The sequence below is a fragment of the Sabethes cyaneus genome, chromosome 2 (assembly GCF_943734655.1).
Source record: "Sabethes cyaneus chromosome 2, idSabCyanKW18_F2, whole genome shotgun sequence".
Lineage (NCBI taxonomy): Eukaryota > Metazoa > Arthropoda > Insecta > Diptera > Culicidae > Sabethes > Sabethes cyaneus.
Window position 1 is genome coordinate 37378123 of NC_071354.1, and position 13441 is coordinate 37391563.

The 13441-nt window shown below is 43.4% G+C and overlaps 1 protein-coding gene across 2 annotated transcripts; it reads right to left on the reverse strand.

The window, feature by feature from the left end:
- Nucleotides 1-1396: 1396 nt before the first annotated feature.
- LOC128738206 (chitin deacetylase 1) lies at nt 1397-13215 on the reverse strand. 2 transcript variants are annotated; one of them, XM_053833166.1, is made up of 5 exons: nt 13026-13215; nt 5327-5462; nt 4520-4632; nt 3158-3307; nt 1397-3092 (listed from the first exon to the last, which is right to left on the reverse strand). In XM_053833166.1, the coding sequence occupies exons 1-5, from the start codon at nt 13075-13077 to the stop codon at nt 1936-1938; spliced, it is 1608 nt and encodes a 535-aa protein (XP_053689141.1). In that variant the 5' UTR covers nt 13078-13215; the 3' UTR covers nt 1397-1935. The 2 variants fall into 2 exon arrangements, with proteins under 2 accessions (XP_053689141.1, XP_053689140.1); XM_053833165.1 differs by lacking the exon at nt 4520-4632 and adding an exon at nt 4864-4994.
- Nucleotides 13216-13441: the final 226 nt, after the last annotated feature.

Sequence of the window (13441 nt, forward strand, 5' to 3'; positions counted from 1 at the left end):
GAGCACGTTAGGATCTGGGTCGGTCAGGAAATAAATGCCGGAGGAGTGGTTGAATGGCCTCAATTCCCATATTTTTTAAAAATGGACATCGATTCGAGGGTAAAAACGTGGCTCAATTCTGCCTATAAGGTGCTCTCTCGTATCCTGTTCTGTAGACTGAGACCGTTGGGGGAGTCCTTTAGCGGCAAGTACAGAGTGCGTGACGATTTTTTGCAGTAAATTTCAAATAGCAATTTCTCATGTTTGCGAAGCAATATTCAGATATATCTGGCAGCACTGAATAGCTTATACTGTTGTATGTTAGATGTAAACGAACAAAAAATCTTCTGGTTGAAGCATCCTCATCATAATGATTCTGTCAGTTAAGATCATCGAAGTGCCTCCCGGTGGCCGTTTACGGACATGAATCATGGGTGCTAACGGAAACTGATCGATGAGTGCTTGGGGTTTTCAGCGTAAAATTCTGCGATCAAGACTTCGTGGCAAAATAGAAAATGGAGTAAGGCGCAGACACATGAACCATGAGTTGTATCAGGTATACAAATATGAACGATGCACGCTCAGCTGGTGTTCGAGGTGATTGAAGAACGGCAGCCCAGGATCGATAGTACTACAGGAGCATAATTCGTTCGGTGCAGGATAGATAACGGACTGTTGCCACCAAAGTAAACCAAGTATTAAAAGTGTTATCTTATCTGATAGGAAAAAAAGAAAAAAGGCTGGGTGCTAATTCCGTTATCGAGATTTGACCTTCTGTTTTTTATACGACAGACTTCGCAACCAGCTGTTAAAATACAGGACAGTGCGGGGTCAGTGCTACGATCATATTGACTCTAATAGCCTCTCTCAGCCGAGATTCGAACATACGACGACTGGCTTCTAAGATCAGCGTCTTACCTCGAGGCCAACTGGGAGGCAAACTGATCTGAATTATCTGATAGGAGTCTTCCACAATTTTGAGCGGAGAATGGCGCAGGCGTATGAGCCACTAGTTGCCGACACTCCTTGGAGAGATATCCATCGTTCACCTGGCGTAAATCGACAGGTTACGGTAGGTCGGCCACCCACGTCGCGAGGATGCCGGACGAAATCTGTTCTCTTCACAGACCCGTCGACACCAGCAATCAAAGAAAGGTCAATGAAGTTGAAACTGACTTATCAGTGTCGAGGGGCGTGGGCGATGAGTAGCCCAAGACCGAGTGTGGTCGAGAAATGTTCGCGAAAATTGATGGAGAGGGACGCATGGTTTAATTAAATATACCTCGGCGTATGTCATCGTCAAAGTAATGCAATTCAGTTGGAAGTATGTTTATAATTTTATTTCTCAAAATTGTTTTCAATTTTTTTATTATCATAAGTTATTAACCGCCTACACTCGAAGACGATGAATATCGGCAGCGTACGGCTGAGATGCTGCCTTCAGCGATAAGTTAACAAATTTACGAGTATAGAATAATATAATCATAAACATTTGTCTGGTCTGTTTGTTCCCTAGCAAAATCGGAAATTTCGAGACCGCAGTGTGCTGTCTAATTCGCTTGTATCGCGTTGCATTCGATGGTAGAGTTTTGCAATTTGTTGGTTGTCATTAGAATTATCACGTTCTGTCAATGTTTTATTTTTTTCTCTTAGTTTGTCTATGCGCATTCCATTCCGCACGTAAAATGGCGCAATTTAGAGTGTATATGGAATGGATCGGTCTAAGTTTGGACTGGATAGGCGTTTGGGTACGTTGGAAAGGGGTGTAAAAATATTTACAACAGTTTTCTTTGCCCTGTTGGGGGTGAAGGAAGTTGATTTGCGAGACGCTCGTTTTTTTGTCGTCTCCGTACCCTTGGATGCTTTCAAATATGCTCTCTTGGTTTCACTATTTATCCTCACTCAACTAAATCAGACTTTCGGTGGATTTGGAGTGTCTCCCGGGCGCGAGCTTTCTTACTTCTTGGTGGTGAAGCCATCTCCAGTCGGATCCAGAATCCAGGGATAGTTGTTCGGGCACTCCATGCAGGTGAAAAGACGCAGCGTTTCCCCTGGCAGCTCGCGGGTTGTTAGCGGACAGGCATTCGGGAGGGAGCAGTAGGGTTGTCCCTTGACATCACATTTCTCTTTCCATTCCTGGAAATCACGCAGAGCGTTTAGCTCCGTGGGGTTCTGCATCCACTGGATGACCTGGAGCATGGTGACGAAGAAGACATCGTTGCGTCCCAGCATTTCTTCGATGAATTTGATTAGTTCTTCGCGGTATTCTTTCTTGGATTTCAACCAGGAGGCATGGAAGTGCAGACCAAGCGGGGCACGGTTGCTATTGTAGTGGCGGTTGAAGTTATGGCGCAGAAGACGTCCGAACTGTTCACCGGATTGTACGTTGGAACAGGAGTCGATCATATGACAACCGGGGAGGGATTCGTCGAAGGTTGGATCATCACGTCGATCAAGTTCGTTCATGACCATTTCCCAGACTGGGTGGCTACGGGATGGACAGTTGTGGGCATTTCCGTTACATTTGTGCGGCATGCGGAAGTACAGGGTGTACGGCCAGATGGGTACACGTCCAAGGGAAGCGGTAATCGAAGCATCGTACACGAAGAACTGATCGGCCATCATTTCGAATTGCTTGTTACCACCGACGCGTAGATACGGGGCACGGACACCGATGATCGAACCGTCCGTGATGTTGGCGAATCTCTCGATGATCAGACGAGCTCCAGCCATTTCGGCTAGCCAGTCGTCGTAGGTACCTTGTGTCCAGTAGTTCGGGTCATCTTTGTGGGTCAGCGAGAAAACGGAGATCTCATGTCCCTTGCGGTGCAGATCCTGAACCGCCGAGTAGTTGGTGTACTTGTGCGAAACGAAGAACGTACCGCGGATTTGACAACCGTTCGGGTTTTGACGCTGTCCGTTGAAGATGTCCTCGTACAGATCGATGTTGTCCACGTTGGTGGCACCGTTGAAGGTGATCGTGATCATCTGTGGGACCTGCTGGGGTTCGATGTTTCCGGGGATGCGGGTACCGTCAGCGGAGCAGAAGCAATCCGGCAGTACGCACTGGGTGGTGTCGCAGTCCGGAGCACGGTTCGGGTCCAGTTCGACGGCTGTTGTGAAACAGGTTGATAAATTTTAGTAACGAGACTTATACAATCATTGGGTGGTAACTTACTGCAAGCATTTTCATCGGATTCATCCTTGCAGTCAGGCTTTCCGTTGCAGAAAAGTTCCTTGTCGACGCATTCGCCGTTTCCACAGGACAGTTTGCCTTCCGGACAGATGGGCTCATCGGTCTTCAGGATCGGGAGAACCTTTCTTGGTTCTACGCGTCAGTTCGGTAACAAATGGAAATTGGAAAAGCGTTAGATGGTTTCAAACTTCGACTAGCGATTCGCTGCCATTATTGGAGGTGAAATGTATGAGGGCGCGCTACTTCGCACATTTTGTTTTTAGAGAAGTTTGTAGAACGTGTTGTAAATAGGTGTGTACGTGTGACGGGTGTGGGCGATTGGACGATTTGCAATGGTTTGAAGACCGCGACTCCTTCAGAAGGACGGTTTTCAACAACCTTGGCACTCGCTGGCACTTCTGGAGAGCTGACGACCCTGGCTTACATTGACTATCGTGTTTTGTGTCGTGATCGTGTCTCATTGTAGAAATTAGTATGTTGAATCATGTTATTGACAGCTTGTGTTTCGTGTGAGCATTGGGGATTTTCCAAAACGATCGCACAACACGGATCGAAAGATTCCCGGGTCCTAGGACCCTCGACCCAAACGTGTACGATAATTTTGGAAAATCCCTTAATTGTGAAAAATGATTACTTGTTTGTGTATTTGTGGTGTTTTACTTTTTGAATGGTTGCAGTTGGTGGTGACAGTGAGATTTTTTTCCGAATAAGAAAATGAAATAATTTTAAATAAATTAACTGCTGAATGGTGTACTCCAATAGGTGAACGAATAGTGATTTTTGCAAATCTATTTGTGAGGTGAGCAGCTTACAGACACATTCTACAATGGTGTTGGTTAGTTGAGGATGAACATTTTTATGTCATTTCACCAATTAGTTTTAGGTTAGAGTAAATGAAAATTTTATTTAATGAAGAGATGGGTTGTTAATTGATGTCAGTGTCAAATGTCTTTGTCAATAAACCACCTAACGGAATAGGACCCCAGCAGAGGGTTGCACTAAAACGCTCTAGCTCTGATTAAATTTTAACCAATGCTTGAGTCCTATTCTGTCGTGAGCTTCAATTCAAATGGTCTAATTTTGCGGATTCCTATTTGGTTGCGTATTGCCTCGACCCTTAAAAGCTTTAAACGTGGAATTTAGCTTTGAGCAGCTATACTAAATATGTGTGCTGAAATCCCAAACCAATTCGCGTATGAATATTTAATATAAGTAATCGAAATCATCAAATGCAAATAGTGAGGTCTTTCAGAGCAAAAGAGGTAACAAACTATGTACAAAGCGTGATCATTTTTGCAAAACTGTTGCTTCCCTGGCCGAAAGATGCTTGGTTTTGGGACTTACTTTCCTTCTTGTCACACGTGGTGACCTTTGCTTTCCAATCGCAAGTTTGTTTTTCAATGTCGAATGCTAGACCGGATGGGCAAGTGATTTGCTTCAATCCGGCACGGGTACACCTATTTATTTGTCAACACGAAGCCAAAGAGGGGTGTGTTTTTTTAGGGGAGCAAACGATAGTTTTTTTTTTGGAGGGTAAATTTAAGACAATGGGAAACAGAGAAAAGAAAGATTGGTTTTAGTTGTGACAGTTGGTTTCCGGTGGACAGGTCCCGGGATGGAAGTGTAGCTTTATCGAGTGTCCGACATAGCCATTCCATCCGCAGGCTAGCCCACCGCCGGGGACTTACTTCCTAGCTCATCGCAATTTTTAACGTTCGTTTTCCAATCACAGGTTTGACGGTAAACGTCAAAGTACAACCCAGTTGGGCAACGTACGCGTGCCAGTCTTGTGATGCCATTTTCACCAGCATTATCGCACCTGCATCAATGGACAATTGAAAAGGATCAATAAGGAGCTCTACACCGTAAGCGTCAATGTTTTCCTAGCAGGTCTTTTCCTACAAAAAGACCCAGTAGGCCGCGCATTCAACCCGAAAATTTATTCGCTCAACCGCTCAACTTTCGAATGATTTACTAGCAAATTGTATTACTAAATGTACTGGAAAAATTAAACTGGAGGATTTAGGGCATCACAAAGGAACACTTGGCACACACGTGGCACTGTGCGACCGCCACTTTCACTGCGTCGCTCGCAGGTGCCCGTGTGAGAGGGAAAGCGTACTCGTTTCCGGGACCGGGTTTTATCATCACCTCACGACTTCGCGGCAGTCACCGTCCGTGCTGAGCCGAAAGTATTCGTCCGCCGGTCGATCCTTGCACAGCTCGTCGATGCTGTCATCCAGGTCGGCATCATCGTCCTGCCGTTTGGTACGGAAATCCGCGGTAGCTGGAATGTGTTGAAGGGGAAAAAATGGAAAGAAAAAGAAAGAGAGAGGAACGGATTAGTCAATATCTTAATGGCCGAATGTTAAATGCTGTATATTGATTCAAAATAGATTTTTACTAGTTTTAGACGCGAATGGTCCTTGAAGAAAATAAAGTGGAAGCCTTTTGCGATAAAATTTTATTATTTATTGGAAAATAAATAGTAAAATTTAGTCAAAAAAGTTTGAAAAATAAAAAAAATGACACCGTTATCAGTTGATTTGCAGCAGCCAGTCAAGCAACTACGGTCGATGCTTTTTTTCGTACTGGTAGATCCACTCCGGAGCGAAGAAATTGAACATCGTGAGGCACTTCGTATTCGCCTCGGACTGGTCGCACATTTACAAACTTTTGGAGAAAGGTTAGAGTGTCGAACGAAAGTCTGCAAGGTACAGCAGAGGCTGAGGAGGAAGATCGATCGCCATCGAGCATGACGGCTTTACCGGAAGGCTAATCGGAGGAGAAGCACCTGGCTAAAATGGATATTATTATGTGGAAGCTGGAACTGTCAGCCGAGGCCATCCGTGTCTGAGCAGCAGGCAATCACCCAGAAGAAGTGGCTAGGAAGGTGCTACATTTTTCCAGCGAAGCACGGTGCTGGACGACAACAAACGACCGGATAAGACCACCCGAATCAATGCAAATTGTCCTATCAACCATTTGGACAGAAGAAAGACCGCTAGCCAATTGTGCGGTAGGCCAAGGTGCCGTAATGAAATCTGACAACAATAAAACCTTTCTAAACGTTGAAGTCAAGACGATGATTAACCACAATCATTAACAAGGAAGCCTGGACGGTAGAACCCAGTAAGTCACGGGAACGCTATTACGAGATACGAAGGGACTACATCCAATACAGAACATAAGCTGCCATATGATACAGAAGATAAGTATTTAGTGACTAAAAGATTGAAAAAGTAGAGTCATTTAATGCCGTAACTTTTTGATGTCTGTATTTAAAGTTGAATTTGAGCGTGAATCCTATTTTTGAAGTTATAAAGAAAAAGTGTCGTGATAAGATTGTAAAGAATTAGCTACCAATACTAACATGAAGAATGTAGCGAAATATATAACACCAAGTTAAAGTTATTACGTAGTTAAAGTTATTAGAGAGGGCCTCTTCTGTTCGCTCTTCCGATTTGCATTGCGCACTAATTGCCGATTTGTTTACCAGCTGCTAAGCCTCTTTTTCAGAGACGCTCAACCGCTCATAAGAGGGGGAAGATGTAGCAACCCTACCCTCACGCTAACCTAATTTAGAAATTCAGCCAGAATTCGGAAGATTAAATAATTCATGGACAATTAAAAGCAGCTGCGTTGCTCAAGTAGTAGAACGGCATAAAAGTATGCACCAGAATGTGCCGCCCGTCAGTGTTGAAGAAGTTAAACAATCGTGGAGACATTCAGTTTTCCCCACATCATTTTCACCATTGATTAAAATCAGGGTTTCTGCCGATCCTGTTCTAGAGCAGTCAACACTACAGTTCAATCCATTTCATGCTGTCCGTTTTTCGTGTGGGACTTTGTACACAATGCCTTGCTGCAAGCTACGGCGTGCGTTCTTACCTCCGGATGTACAGTAAAACAAACTCGTTCTGATTTTTTTCACATTTTTTTAAGGGAGCCAATTGACATTTCATGATAGTAAATGACAGCGTTGTAACCAGCAATACTCATTTGAAATCTACTAAAACACACAAACTCAAAACTAGCTAAATATGTACGCATTGAAAAGCAGATCAATTGATTTGGATACAACCTACTAAACTGATGTATCCATCGTGCACAAAAAATAAGCAAAAATGCATTTGATCATTTTGCAAGTTTACATACTTCACTTCGAACGCTAAATGGGAGAGCAAAGTAGGAACAAACATCGAAAGCAGGGCGAGTAAATGCACCATTTTTCCCATTCAACCAACAACGTACACAGTCACAGGTGATTTGAAAAACAACACTTTTTTCTATGCAAATCAATTCATATTCATGCGAAAATCTTATTAATTCGTCACGAAAGGAATGTGCTATCAGCGCACAAAACTTGACCGCAATATCACTTTAAGAATTCGATTTTGTACGATTCGTTTGGTGTAAGATGTAGTCCTGTGTTGTATGGACATTATCACTTTGACCAGTGTTGTTTTTTTTCTATATTCCGCACTTCGTTCTTTTTGCAGTATCGTTATAGAATGAGCGAACTGATAAATATCCTCACTTAAGTGTCGGTGTTTTTACGCTTTACGCGTTTTTACGCGGCTCAGGAACAGGGAATTTCGCAAACCACCATGAAGGATATTTTGAAAGATGATCTTCGATTGATTCCATACAAAAAAAACACAACAGGTGTACGGTTTGATTGAAAAGCAGAAAGTTGCAAGAGTCGAAAGATGTCGGTTCGCTGCTCAGCGACGCGGTGATTGCGAAATTCCGTTTTCGGACGAAGAAATGTTTTTGCTACAGGATCACCGCAACCATCAAAATGATCGGATATATATAGAGCACATCTTTCTGATATTCCTCGGAACAAACTGGCTGTTCAAAGGTTCCAGAATGTTTCCACGGTGATGGTATGGGGATGTTTCTTCGAAAATTTAAAGGTTCCATTGCTGTTCATTGAACCTTGTGTTAAAATTAACACTAAATATTGCATCGCCTTCAACACGGGGCCTTCAACAATATTCGGCACCGTCTCACCAGGCGAAAGCTACACAGGCTTGGTGTGAGGACAAATTTCCGGATTATAATTCTTCGAGAGAGTGACCTGCCTCCCCGCCTGATTTGAATTTTCTCGTCTTCTATGCTAGGCAAACTATAGGGAGCACCAACATATTGACTGTGAATACTTTCAAGCAACGTTTAGAGAAGATTTGGGATGAAATTTCTCAGGACTTCGTGCGTGCCAGCTGTAACATTTTTCAACGACGATTGCGACTGGTAATTAAAGTAAAGGGAGAACCATTTACTTAACTGACGGTTATTATTGGTCACCCTGTAGAGCCAGGAATTTTTTTTTCGTACTGATTTGCATTTCCAATCTGGTTTCTAGAATCGGGCAGTGGAATAAGTTATAATTTACCCCTGGACCAAAGGATTTTTTACGCCCCTCGAGCCAGTACCACTCTTGTAATTTTCCTGGTAAGATGTTTCATTGTTGGTAAATGCAGGATTTAGCTTGAAGGAAAAAAGAAGAGCTGGGGAATAGATTTTTGCTAAATTCACGTAACATCGAATAGTCTGATTCTAGCAAGATTCGAACCATGGCCTCTTGATTGTCAAGGCAGATTCGGTAACCTCGTGGCTACAGGACCCTGCATGTGGTTCTACATCCAACCAATTTACATTTATTGACCTTCGTAAATTAGGTTAGGTATCAATTAATTACTCTTTCTTTTCCATCCTCTGGAACACGGTGCGTACTTACAATCATGCACTCATTAGAAGGTAGTCGCAACTAAAGGGTGTCACACATCAAATTGCACCACGCACGGAAGAAAGGCTGTCGAAAATTACCCACTGGGTATTTTCTCTTGAAAATTTGAATAGAAGTAGTTTAAAGTATATTGTTTACATTCTATTTTTATCGCGATCAGTTTTTCGAAAATTGGAAAAAATGGCGTCACCCGAAAAGCAACGTCGCGAATTTATTTTGCGCAAACACCTGGAAAATCCTCAATTCTCTCATCATGAATGATGAGACCTACGTCAATGCGAACTTCCGGTAGCTTCCGGGGCTACTGTACTTCACCGCCCAGCATAAGTTTGATGTTCCGGAGGAAGTAAGGATGCAGAAACTTACATAGTTTCAAGAAATACATCATGTGGCAAACGGAGTTTGCCGTTCGTGACTGCCGGGACTGTAAACGGGCAGATTTACCTCAAGGAGTGTTTACAGAAGCATCTGCCTTCCCAGTCGAAGCAACACGAGGGCCCTACGATCTTCTGGTCGGATCTATCTTCGTGCCAATATTCAAAGGATGTATTGGAATGGTACAAAGCCAACGGAGTCACTTTCGTACCTAAGGACTTGAACGCGTCCAACGCACCGGAACTAAGCCCCATCGAAAAATACTAGGCTATTATAAAGCAGGCACTACGGAAGCATCCCAAGGAGCTCAAGTCTGAGGAAGACATGAAGAAAAAGTGGATTTCCGTACAGATGAAGCTGCAGCTAGGTTGAGTGGAGTTAAGCGCAAGGGGCGAGCGTACGGTTATGGTATTGAAATTGAATGAAACAAATATGCCCTTTATGAAATGATTTTACACTCAGCCACTTTCAAATCAATTTTGGTTGGCCATAGAGAATTAATGCATAAATTATGAGAATATCAAGCCATGAAATCGTGTCAAAAAACCAATCGAAACATTTGACTTTTTATTATTTTGGCATAAACCTAAATAATACTTTAAGCAAAAAAAAAAAAAGAAAAATAATCTGTATCTTTTCATAACACAATTTTAGAATCTTTTCATGTCTCTGTACACACGTAAAATGCTGCGTAAGATTACGCAAAAATTCAGTAAATTATATTCAGAGTATATAGAATCATAGCAGGCATTTGTAGTCAGCACAGGATAAGTTCATTTGTTTACATTGTGTCGTAACTGGTGTTTTGGTTTGTGGTGTTTTGTAACGATTTGGAGAGCATCTGATGATCTGCCCAGCGCCGCTTAAAGGAACCCAGAAGTGGCAGCTAGTCCTGAAAGTTATTCGAAAGCGGTGGCACTTTTTAAGCGTAACCCGAAACGGACGCAAAAAGAGAAAAGATGGTTAAAGGAATACATACTGAGAGGTCGTTTTCGGACAAATTTCTGGACAACACTTTAATGTTTGGAACGGTTGGCAGATTTACGGCGGAATTGCCAAATTAGAAAAAGGCTGAAGTTCCTAAAAAGTTCTTTGTTTGTCAAACTGCATAGTAAAAAGTAAAACTTTAGCAACTTCGGGGGCCACGAACCCGAAAAAAGAGTGCCATCAAAAGAGGTTGTTGTCTTTTCCGGACTAGCAGGAGGTTGATTGCCTGGGAAAAACTCTGAGTTACGGCCGATTAGGAATTAGAATACTAATTGATTGTGAAGGGCAAACTGAAGAAGAAGAGTAGAACTACAAATGAGGACAAGAAATAAATCCAAAAATGGAATAATTGATTAATTTTTAAGCCAGTTATGCAAAACTGTAGGCTTATACAATACAATAGCCTCAGTTTGCTTCGAGGGGCTCGCTTATCGTTTGAGTCATTAAACGAACTATTTTACATATGCCATATTTCTATGTTTCACCGATATTTCGCATAATTGTCTATCGCCTTTGGCTGCCTATTAAAACATTATTACCATGATCCATGGGCTCGCCGGTATGATTATGATCCATTATGCAAACACAATCATCGAGCCCAGGCAACAAGCATTGTGTATGGGTCTAACATGTAGAACGCCATTTCCATTATTTTCCCATCGTTTGCAAGACGGCCGTGACTTCTTTCATTTACAATGAAGCTTGACCATTAAACTTCTCGCCACAACTAATTGCCAAGTTGCCACTTAAGTGAAATTATCTGCTGGAACTACACGTGAAAACTAATAATTACTCTTCTCGTGTAGTCCCGGGAAACTCATTGAAAGTTAATTTAAAGTTCGTCGGTTATAATAAGGATACTTTGTTGTAGCTTTTGCGGAAAAGATTTTTAACTGGAGATTTCCGTTGCTCAAGGTTCGCCAAGTCGTTATATGGCAAAGTGCCATCGTCGAAGGAGATGATTTGATTGATGTTTGAAGTAGGAGCCTCTTACTTCGCTGTATGCAAACAGAATGCAACACTCCCGTGAGCGATCGATATGCTAACCGATCAGGCGATCAGACTAGTTCAGGTTATTTCGAACTCCACTTAAATACGGTTTGATTCCTAGAGCACCCGGTGCACCGGTGGCACCGAAGCTGGCGGAATGTTATGTAAAGTAAGCAATCAACTTGCATACTTGCAACCGCAAAAGCGATGCTAATGGGTCTTGGCAGCTTTTTTTTTGCTTTCAAGAAATTTCAAGTGAGAGATTGCGGAAAAGAGAACGTTTATTTAAGTCGTAGAACAAAACTGGTTTCGAGCAGCGTAATGGTCGTTGGCAGGTACAGCCGCGACGCCGGAGTTACAGCATGGTAAGGCTACAGCAGCGAAAGGAGCGACGACGATGATGATGAAGACGGTGGCTGAGGTGGGATGGTGACCCAAGGCGAGACGCGGTAGTATAAAACCCTTGGTGATTTGCAATGGACTGCGCCGTAAGTGTTACCCGGAGGCATGCTTGATTGACCGACAGGTTTGATGATGCGGATTATAGGCGGCCATTGCGGCCATACGGCGACATCGTCGCTGTGTTTGTCCGGTTGACGAAAGACCGCGTATAGAATGCGAAGTGAGAATATTCTCGGAGTTGTTCTTTATTCGAGTTGCACGATGATGTAATGGTGATGGTTAAGAGTTGTTTTTCCTGGTAGCAATTGAGTGGTGCAGCATGCTTCGGATTTGAGTAGAAACACTCAGCTTAAGTCAAGAGAATTCAATTCAAAATTAAGGTTTAATAAAAAATAACAAAAACCATCCTCGACCTAACAACAGGTTCACCTTGCACCTTCCGAAGCAGCGTGTTTACGGTTCGTTTTAAGCAGAACGAATTATCATAAACTGCATTTCAAAAAAGGCAATATTTATTGCTTACATGTCGCGATCAAGAAAAGGGTGCAGCAGTACAACGGTACGCCTTGTCGCATAAGATCCGAATGCACGCACGCACGCACGCACACGCGGTGCGTATGTACGCAGCATCCTGCAGTCAGTCTCGAATGACAACACTTGTGTGATAGCGAACAAAAGTGAAAATTCATACAACACTGCATCGATTGCGGAGTTGAGCTTAAAGTTATGCAAATACTTGCACTCTAAAGTAACACCTCTCGGTTGGGCAGGTGGTGATGATGGGAGTTGGTGGGAGTGGGGTCGAACGTAAACTGGTTTATGTTTTTTATACTTCATTACACATTTTCGCCACCTGTGGCTGCCTGTCTGGCAGGCTCGCGATGGCAACAGTGACACTCCACCCGTCTCGTCTCCTAGGGATATCTTTCTGCACTTTTTCTCCCGTCGACCCCCCCAAGTGGGGAACATTCCGTAATAATCTGCGCGCCGTTGTATCCGAAAGAGAAATGCAAATAGGATATTATATCATCGACACAGCCTCAGTTGCCTCAGTTCGGTCACATTAATAATTGGGGTTTCGTCGGCCGACACCGCTTGATTGGGATGGAGATGGAAATTAAGACAAACAACATTTCGTAAGACGGTGCCTGATTATCACCTTTAAGCTCATCGTAAAAATCACTCATTCGTTTCCTAACTCCAAACCGTTCGCCTTTCACTTCCATCTAGCTAATGATTTACCCCAATGTTTTCGTAATCAAAATACGTGTATCGTTTTACTTCTTTTTCCATTTCTTACAAACTAAACACTTCCTAAATGTATAAGATCATTTTTCTTACCGACTGCGGCCACTAAGCACAGAAAACCGAGTAATCTGATCACATTCGCCATTTCAAGGCTACTGCACTCTGCCACTGCTCAGGGTGAACTGTTTCTTTTCTGTTTTATGGTGCTCTCGCGCGCACACACACGGGGGGGAGGCGCACAGCGAAGCGAAAATTCACACTCTCCTGTTCCTCCGCGTTCACAGGAACTGCTCGCTTGCCCACGGAAAGAAACTCTTTCGCTGGAGGTCCAGGTGGTAGGACGGTTCGAATGTCCAACAGCACTAAAATCGTTCCGTACCGGCCAGCAACTATTTATATATAGACGAACACATTTGATCGTGGAGGGTACGCGCCTAGTTGCCACTCAGCGCTTCCGAGCACGGAGCGGCCGGTTCCCGAAACCCCCCACCGCAGTTGTTCGCTCTCGG